This window comes from Leucopleurus acutus, assembly GCF_964270905.1.
Source record: "Leucopleurus acutus genome assembly, chromosome: 7".
NCBI lineage: Eukaryota > Metazoa > Chordata > Mammalia > Artiodactyla > Delphinidae > Leucopleurus > Leucopleurus acutus.
In genome coordinates this window covers 93,831,242-93,847,848 of record NC_139150.1, presented here as the reverse complement: position 1 = coordinate 93,847,848, position 16,607 = coordinate 93,831,242, and the positions used below count along the sequence as shown (strand labels likewise).

Here is a 16,607-nt window from a genome sequence, read left to right as displayed (position 1 = left end):
CCTTTGGCTCTATCGTTTGTTTTTCCTGCTCAGTGAACTCCAGCCACAGGCAGATGTATTCCTTGTACTGCTGACCATCCTGCATGAAATCACGTTTTATGTGATTTCCCAGGTTGGCGGGCATCTGAGATGGAATCTAGCTTTTAAAAGCTGATTCTCAGGCAGGATTGTGATCAGGTCTGGGTCAGGGTCAGCTTCACGGCATGCCCGTCCAGGGCGGTGCTGTCCACGCAGAACAGCAGGCACTTGTCAGGGAGCTGGGTCCCTGGGCAAGGAGGCCAGAGGGCCCCTTCGTCCACATTGTTGGGGTGCCTGCCTGGCAGAGGCAGTTAGGGTAGCAGCAGGGCCTGGCCCAGCACCGCACCATCCACCCCCCCCCCCCGCCCCGTTACTGGGAACAGCGAGAACAGAGGGCCTGTGCGTCCCCCGGAGCCCACAGGGAGTAGGGCCTGTACCCCACTCCTGGCCGGCTCTGAGCCAGCTGGGTGCTCAGGGCAGGCGGCGGCTGCTTCGGTCTAGGGCCTGGCCTGGCCTTTGCTCTGTCCCAGCTCAGCTCAGCTGGGGGTCTGCACATACCCCAGGAAGGAGCCTAGTTGTGCCAGCTGGGTGTTTTAATCTGACCTTGTCCTGTCTTCAGCCACTTTTGAGTGGAAGCCAGCGTGTGAGCAGATCACAGTGAAGGCGGCCTGGCTTGTTGGTTCTGAAGCAGGGACAGGAGTTGGGCCCGTCTCAGCACAGCCCTTGGGGCCCAGGGTGAAGCCTGAAGCCCCAGGCTCATCCGGCTGCACTTCGTGGGAGCAGAAGGTGGCCCCATCAAGGAGATCATTTGCTGAGGCTGTTTCCAGTGTTGGGACCAGAGCCCAGTCTTGCCCCAGGGTTGCCACAGAGTGGTCTCCACAGCCCACCACCCCAGCCACTGTGGAATGAGTACGGGATCTGCGGGTGGCTCGTGTACAGGACCCTGCCATGCTTTGGGAAGGGGGCTTCTGTCTGGGCCCTTCCCCTCCTCCGGTCCACTCTCCTCCAAGCCCTTATTTTGTAAGACAGGCCCTCAGCCCTTCTCAGCACCCGGACACGCCTGGCCAGGCCCCACTGGGGTAAGAGGGAGTGGCCCAGCAGACACAGAGCTTCAGGAAGAAGGTGGTGGCAGCGGGGCCAGGTGGGCAGATGAAGTTCCCAGGCCCAGACCCTCTGTGCCAAACAGACATCCGCCCCAGAGCTCGGCCACCAGGCACTCCAACGGGGGTGCACAGCCCGGCGAGAAAGGGAAAGGGGGTGCCCCCAATGGCCTAGAGTGTGTCATGGGGATATGGCCACGCAGGTGTGCTTTGAAAAAGGCACCTGAGCAAGGTCAGGGAGCAGGGAGCCACGGGGCACAAGGCACTAAGGGGTCTGTACCCCTTTGCTCCCAAGGGTCACTGGGGACCACAGTGGGGAACCACCTCCAGGCCTCCTCCAGGGGAAGGACAGGGACTTACGGGAAAACTGCACTGTCACTTTGAGTCCAGCTGGGACGAGGCCCCTAATCTGGGAAGCCCCCATCTCCCGTGCCAGGATAGTTCCCATGGTTCCCATGACCCCTAGTGGGGGTCCTGGTGGTGAAGGTGGTCTGTGTGCCCCCAGGTCCTGCGGACGTTCACTTTCTCTGGGAGAAGAACGGGCGAGAGCTGGAGGTGTGTGTCCCTGCGCAAACCCACGCGCTGCCTGATGGCAGGGCCCATGTGCTCAGCTGGCTGCGAGATGCGCTCCGGGAAAGCGCCGAGTACCGCTGCTCCGCGCTCGCCACAGCGGGGAACAAGACCTCCAAGGTGCGGGTCACCGTGACCAGACTCGGTAAGTGCGCTCTCCTAGCCTCGACTCTTCACTATGTACCCTTGTCCCTCGAGCAGCAGACTTGCATGGGAACATTTCAGTCTGGGGATTACCTGTAGGGTTTCACGAACATGGATGAGTTAGCTTTTCACTGTCTGCCTCATTGGTGCATGCATGTGTGTGTGCACACGCACACACCTGTACCCGTGTGCACACATGAATGCATGCTGGCTGCCAATCCCCCGTCCTCCCGATAGAAGACTCAATCTTTTTTTTTTGGCTGCATGGCTTGTGGAATCTTAGTTCCCCAACCAGGGATTGAACCCAGGCCCTGGGCAGTGAGAGTGCGGAGTCCTAACCACTGGACCGCCAGGGAATTCCCTGTGTTAACATTATTAGGTTGGCCGACCCCGTAGTCTATTATGATTTCCCCTCCAGTACTTTTGTTTCCCACGTAGGTAACCACTGTGCCGATTCCTACTTGCTTGGTTCATACTTGTCATTAATTCCACATCAGACCCTGCAGTTCAGTCCCCAGTCAGTACAGACATACTGGTGTCCTGTTGTCAGCATCCCCAGAACCTCTGCACCAGGAGCCAAGTGCCTCCCTGGGACTGGCTCTCCCGCTGAGGCTAGAGATTCCATTCCTCTATGTTGGATCTCGTGATGTGTTTCCCGGCGTGCCTTCCTTTCTTTGATTTCATTCTTCTGTGAAGTGTCTCTTCTGGCACACCCAGGGTGTATGGGGGGAGTCAGTGTTTTGAGAGCCTATGTCTTTTCTCCATCTTCACACTTAGAGAGTCCAGCAGGCTGGACAGTTCTGGCCTGAAAATCATTCCCTAGTGTGTGAGGCTGGCCCCGTCTTCTGGCTCCTGAGAGCCTGCCACTGACCCTGTGTGACCACTGACTTTCTGAGCGCTGTGCAAGTGCGTGCCTGGCTGGGCCCCGTCACACATGGAAGCCCCCGCCTTCAACTCTCGGAAGCGTTCAACACTTATTCACTTTTCTCCACTTCATTTCCTGTTCTTTCTGGAACTGTTTTCCAAGATGTTGGGCTACTTGGGGTGGTCCATCTTCTCTTTCCTGTCACCTCTGCTTCTGTTAGCTCTTCTCAACTTTATCTTGCACACCTGTTAGTTTTCATCCCACTCTCACACTTTATTACTCGGAGGTTTTCATTTTGTTCTGTCATGAGTGCATTCTCTTCTTGCCTTGTGGATGCGGTGTCTTCTCCCCTCTCTGAGGGTTATTGAGAGGATTTTCCAGTTTTCTTTTCCCTCCCAGTTGCCCTTTTTTGGTGGTTTTGTCTGTTTCCCTCAGAAGTCTTGGGACCCTTGATTGTTGGTTACATTTGAGAGGGGCACAAAGATCCCTCCTACGAGGCCCTTTCTCCCCAAGGTGCAGTCTTTCGACAGGCAGCATTCCTACTACTTGGGAGTTCGTTAGAAATGCACAGCGACTCAGAAGTCCCGGGAGCACCTTGTGTTAACTTCTCCAGGAGATTCCTACGTGCGCTAGTGAGGAGGCTGGTCTGCCCCGCACCCGTCCACTGTTGTGCAGAGGGCCTCCGGCTACAGCCCACACTTGGAGCAGCAGGCCGTCCAGGGCTTAGGTTGGGCCATCTGTGAGGACTTAGGTTGGCAAGAGGCTGGGGCCTCATCATTCAGTACATAAAGCCCACCATCCTGTCTGCCTTCAGTGCGGGTGCTGCCCAGGTCACCGGTCCTGTGCTCTCCAAGAACACAGTCTCTTGGGGAGCAGAGGCAGGGCAGCTCCCCGGCTGTGCAGAGAGGCTAGGGTCCTTGGGGCCACGTGTTTCTGCTTCTGCACAGCCTTTGAAGCAGCCTGCGCGCCAACTCCCTGTTGCCCAAGCTCCTGAGCGTCTCCCAGCTGCTGGCCTAGGACCCTGTGTGCTTGGGTCTGCTGATTCTGCCAGGGGCCGTTTCCACTGGTCCCTCTGCTTCTCAACTTTCAGGTTTTCACTGTTTCCTCTCCTATTCTTTGTCCTTTTTCAAGAGTTTATATGTAAATGTACATATTTTAAAAGGTCCTTTGTCCTTTAAGTGGGGGTTACAGAGAAAAGGAAGTTACAAATATTCGCTCCCACCTAGAACCTCCGTTCCTGTCGTTTCTGTAGAATGCCGTTGCCTGTTGCTGTCAAGGTAAAATGAATGATCTCGTCATAAGTGTGCCTTACAAATTGTGACCTCTTATCCAGAAGTCAAGTGAACGGTACTATCAGCAAGTAGCTAAGTAGGAGTAGCCAGAGAAGCAACTAGGCAGTTGGGGCCATTACTGCTTGACCTCATCTAACTCAGCTGCCTTATAAGGAAGGTGCAGCTCACAGATGATGAAGGTTAAGTGACTCATCCAAGGTCACACAGCTCACTAGCCAGTAAGGAGCAGGGCTTGACTCTGATGGCAAGAAAATTTACACCTGGGTCACTCTGTGGACAGTAGACCCAAAATCCAGGAGAGGGCATGAGCACAGTTAAGACAGCTCAGTATTTTCTATCTCCCCACAGACCCCACCATGTTTACTGAAGGTACGGGTGGTGGTGGGTGAGGATGTGTTAGAAGATGAAATGTTTCTTTTGGGATTTGGATTTGCACGTGTTGAGTCAGGAGCCCCTGCAGGGCCCCTGTAGTGAAGGGCCACTAAGGGCCCTCCTCCAGAACTCTGGGTGCCTCCCACTGTCGTCCTGGGATGGGGCAGCTCCAGCCGAGGGCTGGTTGTGTGGGTACCGTCACCATTGGGCCTGCTCAGCTCTGCTCAGGGTATTAGTTCGACTTACTGTCTGAAGGACTCAGGTCGTTGGAACCCATTTCTTTCTTGCTTTTTTAAAAGAATTTATTTTGGCTGCGGCGGGTCTTAGTTGCAGCATGCAGCATCTTTAGTTGCAGCATGCATGCAGGATCTAGTTCCCCGACTAGGGATCGAACCCGGGCCCCCTGCAATGGGAGCCCGGAGTCTTCCCACTGGACCACCAGGGAAGTCCCTGGAACCCATTTCTGAAATTAGTCACGTGAGCTATAGTTGAAAGCAATGACGGGGTGCATTTTTATGTTTACAAAGAAAAGCTATGGCTCTCTCAGACTCATGCCACCCTGACAACCCCTACAAGTAACTCATTTTCAAAATTCAGGATCAAACACAAAAGGAGGGCAGTGCGGGGCGAGTAGCACGTGACGTAAGGGGACGCCAGACCTCATTACCGAGCAGGTTTCTGAACCTCAGCTCCCGCCTCACTCGAGGGAGGCAGCAGCAGCCCCTGCCCCCCACCGCCACGAGCCCCAGAGTATCTGCATTGCTCGTGAGGTGTGGGGAGTTAGCCCCTCTCCTGGCTACACAGAAAGGGCCAGTGAGATGTGCGGCTGGGGCCACTGTGACCTTGGGGAGCAGCTGCTGTGGGAGTTGGTGGCCCGGGGAAGGGCAGGCAGGGGGCACTGACTATGGAAGCCCCTGCAGCCAGGAAGGCGAGGCCCGAGGGGTAAACGCCTCACCCCTGCCCACTTGGCTGCCTCGGCCTGGCTCGGCCCTACAGAGGGGCATCACCTAGCTCACAGCACAGCCTTGGTGCGTGGAGGGCCCCCGGGGGACCGTGAAGGCCAGCAAGCTGAGACCTGGAGCCCCGCCTCTGTCTTGCAGAGGCGACCCAGCAGGAGAGGTGGACCAGAGAGCTCGCCACCTGGAGGGCCGTGGTCGGGGAACACGACCGCATGATGCACAGCTGGAGGAAGGAGTGGGTATGTGGCCGGGCCCGAGGGAGGGCAGGGGTCTGGGGGGCCCGTGCTGCCAGTGGGCCCCACGTGCTTCCTGCTGGCCCACTGAGCAGTTCTGCTTTCTGAAACCTGCACCCCTGCCACCCGCAGCCATCCAGCCTGGAGCCAATCCCCGGAAGGGAGTCAGCGCAGGGTGGGGCCCTTACAGGAAACCGAAATCAGGCAGGGCCAGTTGGTTCTGGCGAGAAGCCCCCATGGCCACTGCGACCCCCAGACACAGCTTAGCACACCAGGCTTCCCTCCCGCGGGACCCTAGACCCCACGGGGAGCACACGGGAAGGGGAGTCGAGGCCCTCCTGTTCTGCCAGGAACTCGAAGTCCACGTTGTTCTTTCAGGAACGCTGTAACCAGGACACCTAGCCACCAGGAGGCAGTGCTGACTCCAACCCCAAGCCGACCTTGCCGTCACCTGCCATGCAGCCCTGGATGCCCCAGGGCAGTGAGCTGCCTCCCCGCTGCTGGACGAGGCCATCAGGGCTGCTCAGTGGAGAACACGGAGCCCTGAGTGAACCTGCGACAGTAGCCGAAACCTCTTTTAATTAGGTGCTTAGATGGGACAGAATGGCCTGACAGAAACAGGAAACCAAAAAGGTGTTAACAGGCTACAGACAGAAACCCTGGTTAAGACGGCAGTGTGCATGACGGTTCCTCCCCCAGAAGCACTGTTGTTAACGCTCCACAGGTCACTCCTCACCATCTGACTGATTTCATGTCATGCAAAGGGGCCGCCCCCTGCCCCCTAAACAGCCCAGTGTTAGCTCAGTCCCCTCTTAACTGCTGGTTTTACTGCTGTGGAGCCACCTTCATACTTAGCCACTCGACTCTAAAGGACAGGGAAGGGCAAGGCTTCAAATGACAAGAATTTGCCTTAAACCTTGAGTGCTGAGGTCCCAACTCAGGAGCTAACAAACATGGATTGAAGAGACTCTGTTATTCCTCACTAATATCAGAGCTTCGGCCTGTTTTCTAAAGCTCCCAGTGTGCACCTGTGCACTGGCGGCCACGGCCTGGGCACCGAGCTTGTATGAAGCGGAAAAGCCAGCAGGTCAGCTGTGTGCCTCTCCCGGGTCACAGTCACTCTTGGAATGACGTTTTTTTAATGGAATGCCAGTCTATCATAAAACCAAAACCTCTGTTAAGTTATACTTCTCCTGTGACCCTAGCAAATGGATGTCTCCTCAGCTTCATGACCACAGCTGTTTCCAGACCCCCTTGTCCTGAAGCTGGGTACCTTCGTACAAGAGCAGCACACATTTCCAGCCAGTCACCTAGAGGATCCGTTCTGAACAAGGCTTCTGAGGATGGCTGGCTTCGGGGTTAAAGTTGTCCCGTTTGCCCACCCAGCTGCTGGCCCACCTTGCCAGCAGACACCGAGCTGGCTCACGGACCGCCACGCACTGTGACAGGGTTTTTGGTGAAACACCCATCGGCCCTCGCTGTGGTTCTAGTGCAGGTAGGCTCCAGCCACCACAGCTGCGGAGTGGATAGCTCCAAGACTGGGGCCCTTTCCTTGGTGCTATGATTCTTCCTCAAGTTTGGATACAGTCAGAGCACTTTCATGCCCAACAAAACAAAACAGACACTTGCAGTTATCACAACGTCAACACGCAGGGTCCTGGTGGGAAATGGGATTATGAGGATGAGTTTTCTCTGAACTGTTGGAAGAAAATAAAGAGTTCTTTCTACATTTGCTCAGTGAAGCGTGTTTGTATTTGGGGAGCCTGCCTGCTTTCTGTGGCACCATCAGTACAGAGTAGGTCACTGTGTCACCTGCAGCAGTGGCCTCTGTCAGGAAAATGACACCATGACCAGGGCAACTCAGCATTAAGTCACACAAGTGAACCCTCTCAGGAGCTGAATGAATGTGATGTTAAAAACCCAACGTACTTTGTTCAGCTAATCTGAACAAATACTACAGACCCAGAGGCCTTGGGGGCTCTGGACAAACAACGTGCATCTCTAGCAGAGATTTCTTAATGATTTTTTGATTTGTCAGTTTTATAATTCTAGACTGCTGAATGCAGCTGACAAGCTATTTAACTTTCTCCCTATAAGTTCATTTGGAACCTTTACTTTTCAAACCTACTATAGTTGACACAGGGTGGGGTCCTCCCTGCTATTCCTCCTGGTGGCCCTGAGGGAGAAACCTGTGACAGGATGGAGGGCTTGGTGGACCAGATTGTATGTCCCTCATTTAAACAGCTCAGAAAGTGTATGGAAAAGCAGGGCACACACCGGGAACAACAGATGAGAAGATAGACTGGTGCTTCCCACAGATGACCTCCACCTCGCCGCCAGCCCTGGCCACGCAGCGGGCCATTTCCGACTCCTTATTCCACTTTTATTTGCTTGTCACAGGCCACTCACTCTCAGAGGTACATCTGGCATGACTGAATTCAACTAACAGTATTTTCAAGCCCACACGATACCTTGCTTGCTTGACAAGTGCAAAGCAGTGAAACTCGTTCCTGCCATTTCCCGTGATCAGCACGCCAGCAGGCCAGACCGAGGCGGGTCCAGCAACAGTCTCTAAGGGTTAGTCTCTACTTCGAGACCCAAGAGGCCTGAGCGCAGCAAACCTCTCCCTGCTCAGTCCCCTTCAGTTCAAAGAGTGCCCAAAAGACACGTATCAGGACGCAGGACCACTGATTAGACCAAGATGACTGGAGTCTCCAGTGAAATTAAATAATCACTCTTTATTCAAAATAAATAAGCCCTCTTACTTACAGGAAAATATGAAAGTAAACTTCTATCCTTCTGGCCTCTAAGATAGAAACCACATTCAAAATATGTTCACTTACAAAAGAAAAAAAATATTTGCAGATTATTTGCAGAAAACTTAAATTTAGGAACTTCAATATATATTTGTTTCTTTGCGAAATAAAGAATAAAAGGAATAATTCATGTCAAAAGGTCACAGGTTAGAGAACCGATTTTCCTCCTGAGGCTCATTTTAGCAAACCCTCCAAGTACCCCCAAATCTTCTGGCCAAAAAGCCACCACCTGAGAAAGGAACCCCTCCCCACCCCACCGCTCCTGCACTAACACTGGCTCCCACAGCGCCCGTCCAGCGGCTTCTGCAGGGCTGTGCTGGGTCACCGGGACCGGGAACATCAGGCTGGCACCCTGCTGCCTCCCAGCCACATCACCTCAGACCCCCGCTGCTTTCCACAAACTAACTTGGCTCAGCTACTCTGCAATGGAGAGACGTTCCCTTAGCAGCAGAGTACTCCAAGTACACCTTTTCCAGCATTTTCCAGACTCATATTGCACTCAGAGGGCCAAGGCTGCATCCCGAGGCTTTGTGAAAAGGTTTCCGCCAGCATACCAAGTGCCCGTCCATGGGACTCGCAGCTTTTGGATGCCTACAAACACCACTGGTTAACTTCCCAATTAAACAGTCATACAAAACACACACTAGGTCAACGAAGAACTGAGAAGAAGAAAAAGACCCCGAAGTCTTTCAGCCCCCGCCCCTTACCCCAAATACACAAACACACAGGAAAGAACTTTTATAAATTCAAGTTCATCATCTGAGAGGTCGAAGCCTCCAGCGATTCCTCCAGTTCCAGGGCACGTCGAGTGTATGCTTCCAGATGGTTTCTCCAGATTTCAACTGGAAACAAGAAAGTGCACAGCTGATGAACGGCAGGGACAGTCAGGGAAGTCTCTTGGAAAGCAAGCAGCATGTGGCCTGCCCAGCGAACCAGCTCCCTAGATGGGGCCCAGCAAGGACTCAAGCCCAAGTCCCCAACTGCAACCCCCTCGTGAGCAGCACCAAGCACCTTGGCGCACGCTGGCCTTGACAACCGCCCGCCAGGGATACAGCTGTCCTCAAGGATGCCCTCTGTTTGGGTGCCATCTGACCCGAGGTCTGTCTGAGACATCCACTGACCAGCCGTCCCAAGTCTGAGACCACCTCTTAAACAAGGGCCGGGTCTTAACGGGGCCTTTTGCAGCTGGTCCTGCCACAGTGGCCATGCTGCTCTCCTGGGCACCCTTTTTAATCAGTGTCGATGAAGACTTAGAGGAGGCTCAACCCCAAATCCATTCCCCCAGCACTCACTGTAGTGTGGCTCCTCGTTTCCGGCAGGGGCCAGGGGTCTGTTCTCTGCAGAGCAGCTGGGGCCCTGCGTGGGCGGGCTAGCGGGTGCAAGGGGCCCAGGCTCTCCCGGCAGCTCCCAGTGCGCATTCTCCAGCATGGTCCTGTACGCCTGCCGGGCCGCCATCGTCAGCTCGACCATCTTGTGGAACTGGTCCTTGGGCAGAAACGAGAGCACAGGTGACATCCCCTGCAAACTGGCGATGGTGCCCTCCACGGGGAAGCAGGGTGATGCCCGCCTGCGGTGCTGCCCGAGGGAAGAGCAGGTGCTGACCTCAGGCCTGCTTAAGGCTCCTCTGCGGCAGGAGTGAGCCTGGACCTAAATTCGGAATCACACTTCCATGCTTTTAAGGAAAGAAGGCCACCAACGCTGCTGCCTTCAACACGGGGGCCCCTGAGGCTCAGGGCTGCTGTGCTGTGGAAGTGCAGACAACCACCATCCCTCCCGACTCCCTCCCACAAGCAAGATAGGCCGGCGCCCCCTCGCCATCTCACCTGGGCCCCGTCGTAGCTAAAGATCCCCACCACGCTGACAGGAACAGCCTTGTTCAGACTGCGCCCCAGAGCTTTGCGGTTGAGAGCAAACACAAAGGGGATGTTCTGCTCACAGGCGTAGTCAATGATGGTGTGCAGGGTGTCGTCCAGCCCACCTGGTCAAAGGACAATGAAAATGACAAGGAAGTGCATCACACGAGCATGCTGGTGACACTGGCCGCCAAGGGCTTTTCCCGACAGTGACACTCCTGGCTATTTCCTTACTCAAGCCAGTGTACCAGGCCAGGTTTGACCAGGAGAGAGCCAGTCACTGCGGTGCAAGTACACTACTACTCTAGGCCACATGGAAGAAAGCAACTCTCCAAGAGACACTTCTAAAAGCAATAAAACATGTCCACATCAAGTCAACATCTGGTGCTGGTGCTGTGCGTAATGGAAAAATGAAGGCTTGGTTAAGTATCTGCTGAATACCGCGTGCCACTCTCGGTCTAACGGCCTCGTGTGGACTGGCTCCTATATCCTCACAAAACCCTGAGGGGGAGGCTGCACCCCAGTTAAGAGATGGAAATCCAGAGCTCAGAGAGGTCACTGAGTACCTCCAACCCTGCCTCCCAGCGAAGCAGCAGCCAGGCAGGAGTGGGGCGGGGGTGGCACTGAGAGCAGAGAGGGTGAAGGGAGCCCTGCATGCGGGTGACATGCCTGTGAAGCCAGAAACCCAGCAGCACTGACAAGTTACCACCAACAGGAGGATCACATCTGGACGTGTGCACAAGTAGTGCAGAAACCAGTATGCACACACGCATCAGCCAGCTAGAACATAAAACGGAAGAAATGACTTTATACATGACAGCAACCAAACACTACAACAGGTAAGGATAAATGTGGCAAGAAACGTGAGAGATTTATAGAGCAACTTCAACATGCTAGTGAAACACAATAGAAAATCTAAACAAAAGGCACCTATGCTCTTGGATGGAATGATCCAATATGATCACATGTCAATTTTATGTTAATGTAAAACTTTTTGTACTGTAACTTACTCTAAGTGGGATTTTTTTGAGAAATTAAAAAATATTGGGTTGGCCAAAAGGTTCATTCTTTTTTTCCGTAAGATGTCTCCAGTAGCACTTAGATGTCTTTAACTTCATTCGAAACAAGTTTGTTAGATTGTATTGTGACAGCTGCCATATCAGCATGCATTTAAAAAAACATCAAAATTGGTGAATTTTTGTGTAGCCATTTTAATATTGAAGATGGAAGAAAAAAAGCAACATTTTCGGCATATTATGCTTTATTATTTCAAGAAAGGTGGAAACGCAAAATAAAGATGTGTGCAGTGTACGGAGAAGGTGCTGTGACTGATCAAATGTGTCAAAAGTGATTTGCAAAGTTTCGTGCTGGAGATTTCTCGCTGGCTGATGCTGCACGGTCAGGCAGACCAGTTGAAGTTGATAGCGACCAAATCAAGACATTAATTGAGAACAATCAACATTATACCACACTCAGGAGACAGCCGACATACTCAAAATATCCAAATCAAGCACTGAAAATCATTTGCACCAGCTTGGTTACGTTAATCACTTTGATGTTTGCGTTCCACATAAGCAAAAAAACCTTCTTGACTGTATTTCGTTATGTGATTCTCTACTGAAACGTAACGAAAATGTTCCGTTTTTAAAACAAATTGTGATGGGTGATGAAAAGTGGATACTGTACAATAATGTGAAATGGAAGAGATCCTGGGGCAAGCAAAACGAACAACCACCAACCACACCAAAGGCTGGTCTTCATCCAAAGAAAGTGATGGTGTATATACAGTGGGATTGGAAGGGAGTTCTCTATCATGAGCTCCTTCTGGAAAACCAAACGATTAATTCCAACAAGTACTGCTCCCAGTTAGACGAAATGAAAGCAGCACTTGAGAAACATCCAGAATTAGTCAAAAGAAAATGCATAATCTTCCATCAGGATGACGCAAGACTGCATGTTTCTTTGATAACCAGGCAAAAACTGTTACAGCTTGGCTGGGCTGGGAAGTTCTGATTCATCCATCGTATTCACCAGACATTGCACCTTCAGATTTCCATTTATTTCAGTCTTTACAAAAGTCTCTTGACTGAAAAAATTTCCATTTCCTGGAAGACTGTAAAAGGCACCCGGGACAGTTCTTTGCTCAAAAAGTTTTGGGAATATGGAATTATGAAGTTGCCTGAAAAATGGCAGAAGGTAGTGGAACAAAAGGGTGAATACGTTGTTCAATAAAGTTCTTGGTGAAAATGAAAAATGTGTCTTTTATTTTTACTTAAAAATCAAAGAAACTTTTTGGCCAACCCAATACATAATATGAGAACAGCCTTTTGAAAAAGGAAACGTCAGGCTAGCATCGCCAGGTATTAAAGCTTGCTATAAAACTACAAAAACGTAAACGGGGGATGAAGAGCGACAGAATGGAAGGTCCAGAAACGACCCAAATGCGTGGTGCTTGAGCAGGTCTGCAAAAGCACTCTGAAGCACCGGAGAAGGTGCAGAAGGGACAGCGAGCAGGTCAGCCTCTGCAAAGATCCATCTTAGACTAAAATGCATTCAACCTAAACAAAAATGAAAACATGGAAGAACCAGGAAAAAAAAACAATTAAGAAAAAAAATCTTTAATAATCCTGGAGCAGGAAGGTCGATGAATGACAAAACCTAGATGCAATAAAAACAAGAATAAAAAATACTAATATGTACACACCTGAAGTCTCTGAATGGCCAAAAAAGGTTTAAAGAAAAACAGACACATGACAAAACAAAAATATTTACAACTCTTACCCAAAGGGGCTCTTATTTATTAAAAAAAGGTATACATAAATATAAAAAAGACTGACATCCTAAAAGACAAATGGGTAAAGAATCAACAATTTACAGAAAATGCCAAGCCCTTAAACAAGTGGAAAGGTGCTCAACCTCCCTTCATAAGAAAATGCTAACAGAATCTTCCCAAGAGGGTGGGGAGGCCAGGAGGAAGCAGCAGCCCGGCTTCAGGGGCTGCAGTGTCCCCGGGGGGCAGCGTGGCATGTGCGTTAACCTGGTAAGTGCACAGGCCGTTTCGCTCTAGGAATGTACCTACGGAGATGTTCAGTAAGAAACAACAGTGTGTGGACTTCCCTGGTGGTTCAGTGGTTAAGACTGCACTTCCACTGCAGGGGGTGTGGGCTTGATCCCTGGTTGGGGAACTAAGATCCTGCATGCCGCACAGCATGGCCAGAAAAAAAAAAAAGAAAAAAGAAAAAAACTACAGTGTGAAAGGTGCATCCTTGTTTACGGCTACAGAAATCTGAATGCAACTTAAGTGACCATCAGCCCGGGACTGCGCAGCCAGAAGAATGGGAGTGTCCCGAGCCAGACTGTGATACTAAAAAGAGCAAGGCACAAATGGGATCCAGGACACCAGATCTCACACTCACACACACACACACACACGGACTAACAAGGACACATCAAAATATGGCAATGGTGGTTGCCTCTGGGTGGTGGGAAGTATCTGGGGGGACTTACTCCCAAAGGAAAGTAACAAGCACTGAATCCTGCCCTCTTGCATGGTGAGCTGTTTGAACCTAGCATCTGAAAGGAGGTTACAGCATGGCACTGCCCCGGTTCCTCTGGAAACTGACCAATTCCTGAGTGAACACACAACGTCTGCATGGAAGGAAAAATTTCCCAAGATCTCCTATCACCTGGTATCTAATTATATATGATTACCTAATCTTCTTTCAAGAGGAACTTCTCAAATGCACATCCTACTGCTCTGAGGGAACTGGGAACTCATTCTGCAGCTGGTTTGACTGGGGATTAATGGTTAAGCCCCATATCCCTGAAATCTGCCCACCCCCCTGCCCCAGATCTACCTGAAGAGTATCAAAGATGAGGATGAAATCTCTGGGGATATAAACTTTAAAGAAAAAACAGTTCTGGGCAGGTGGTGAAAAGGGGGAGACAGGACCAGAGGTGAGGCGATGGCTGTGTTCCTTACAGTGAGATATTTTCAGCTTACCATGGGAGGCTGACCGAGTCTCTTCAACATCAGCCCCATGGCCTCTCACTCAAGGGTCTGTCTCTGCCTTGTGTCCACCCCAACCCAGGAGCTGGTCACAAAGGCTGTTACAGCAGTGTACCGAAAAGAGCTATAATGCGACCGGCCCAACAGCTGCCATCCATAAAAAGGCCAACTTACTTGGCTGACCCTTCTGGTCCCTGAATTTGGGCTTTGGGAGGATCCCTGTCACCCCAACTACGAAGAGTGGCTACTGTACCCAAAATGCATATGAGGATTACACTGAACACCAGCTTTCCTTCTGTGAGTCTGGAATGTGGGGACATGCCAGGCAGAGGGTGCCCATGTGACCAGCCCCAAGGAGCCTCTCTGGTAGATGACATCACACTTCACACGTGTTGTCACATCTCGTTTTAAGGGAATTCAGCGCGTCCTCTGACTCCCCTGGGGGAGGACACTGGAAGCATGCCCTGCTTTCCCCGACACAGCAGCCAAGTCAAGATGGTTTTGCTCAGCCCAGCTCCCAGCCGACGTTACTAGTGAGAGCTGAAAGCATCTCCAAGTGCCGACTTCTCAAAGTTCCACAGGAAGACAACTTAAAACAAGCAAATGCTCAATCAGGTAAACAATTTCCATTTAAAGTTTAAGTTCAGAATTATCAGAAAAATGCCACTCGGAGCAATACAGTATTTTAACATAATCCCAGGCTGTAATACTAAATTTTACATGTAAAATGATGACAATCTATTGGCTATCTTTTCCAAGGAATAAACATTCCTAAAACACATAATCGAGTTCTTTATGCTTCAAAGCCAAAAAAAAAAAAAAAAAACAATGTAGGGACGGATGATTAAACAAATGAGTAACAAATCCTTGAGATGTCCATCAGTACATTCTTAGCTCCATTCTCTGCCACAGTCAGAGGAGTGGAGGCTTAAAGAAAGAGCAAGGTGGACTGCCAACTGAGTACACACATTCCCATTTTTTGGTTTGTCTTTTTAAATTTATTATTATTATAATTTTAAAATTTATTTTTGGCTGCTTTGGGTCTTTGTTGCTGCATGTGGGCTTTCTCTAGTTGCAGCGAGCGGGGGGCTGCTCTTCGTTGAGGTGCGCGGGCTTCTCACTGGGATGGCTTCTCTTGTTGTGGAACACGGGATCTAGGCACGTGGGCTTCAGTAGCTGCGGCACATGGGCTCAGCAGTTGTGGCTCTCGGGCTCTAGAGCGCAGGCTCAGTAGTTGTGGCACATGGGCTTAGTTGCTCTGTGGCATGTGGGATCTTCCTGGACCAGGGCTCAAACCCGTGTCCCCTGCATTGGCAGGCATATTCTTAACCACTGTGCCACCAGGGAAGTCCCTGGTTTGTCTTTTAAAGGTGAAAATCCACAGGAGAATGCAAGATAAGAGCAAAAAAGTTTTGGAAGCTGAAATGCAAACAGTTGACTCAGCTGACCTAAGCCAACAATGGGAAAACCCCTAGACCCAGCCATTTACACCCTAGAATTCAATCCCCAGAGCTTGGCAGCTAACAGGCAGCACCGGGCACTTCAGAAAGAGGGTGAAGTTCAGATGAGGTGACAGCAAGTTGATGTCCAGACCCACTTCACCCAGCCGACATGCCAGTGCCAGGCCTCTGGTGAGGCAGATGGGCAGGTCTGTGGGACACTGGGACCCACACTTCTAACCGTGGGCGTAAGGACAAGGTCACAGACTCCCAGCAGGAGGTAAGAGAGTTCTTCCCCAGGGAATATGGAGTCAGAGAGACAGAGCAGCAGCCCAGCTGTCATCCTACAGCAGAGGTTCTAGCTTGGCATCCACAGCAGCAACTAAGAACTTACTAGAAATGCAAATTTTGGGGCCTGCTGGACCTGCTCAGGAAGAAACTCTGGAATCTGTGTCTTCACCAGCCTCCTGGGTGTCTCTGATGCTCACTACAGTTTGAGAACCACTGCCCTCAAATGCAGCTCAAAGCCTTTAAATGCCAGCCCCACCCCCAGATTTCTAGTCAGCTATAATAGCTGTTAAAGACAAACAGGGGACTTCCCTGGTGGTCCAGTGGTTAAGACTCCGTGCTCCCAATGCAGGGGGCACAGGTTTGATTCCTGGTTGGGGAACTAAGATCCCACATGCTGCACGGTGTGGCCAAAAAAATTTAATAATTAAAAAAAAAAACGACAAACAGATAGCAGACACCGGTATCTGCAGAAACTTCCACCATGAGATCAAAACAGCAAACCACCTGGGAAGGGAGGCTATGCAGGGAGAAGGAAACCTCACATCACTATTATTCTCAGGGAGGAAACACATCCACAGAGGAACGGCAGCTGCAACACACAAAGAAACTTCAGAAAACAATAAAAATAGCTCCCAGAAATTAAAAA

At 51.2% G+C, this 16,607-nt stretch overlaps 1 protein-coding gene across 6 annotated transcripts in view; it reads right to left on the bottom strand.

The window, feature by feature from the left end:
* Positions 1-8,293: 8,293 nt before the first annotated feature.
* Positions 8,294-16,607, bottom strand: part of SECISBP2 (SECIS binding protein 2) — a 39,499-nt gene continuing 31,185 nt past the window's right edge. For all 6 annotated transcript variants that reach the window (XM_082843608.1, XM_082843609.1, XM_082843610.1 and 3 more), the window contains 3 exons: positions 10,193-10,347; positions 9,662-9,854; positions 8,294-9,211 (listed from right to left, as the gene is read on the bottom strand). In XM_082843608.1, the coding sequence (XP_082699734.1) occupies positions 9,108-9,211; positions 9,662-9,854; positions 10,193-10,347 (452 nt within the window). In that variant the 3' untranslated portion in view covers positions 8,294-9,107. The remainder of the gene's footprint in view (positions 9,212-9,661; positions 9,855-10,192; positions 10,348-16,607) is intronic.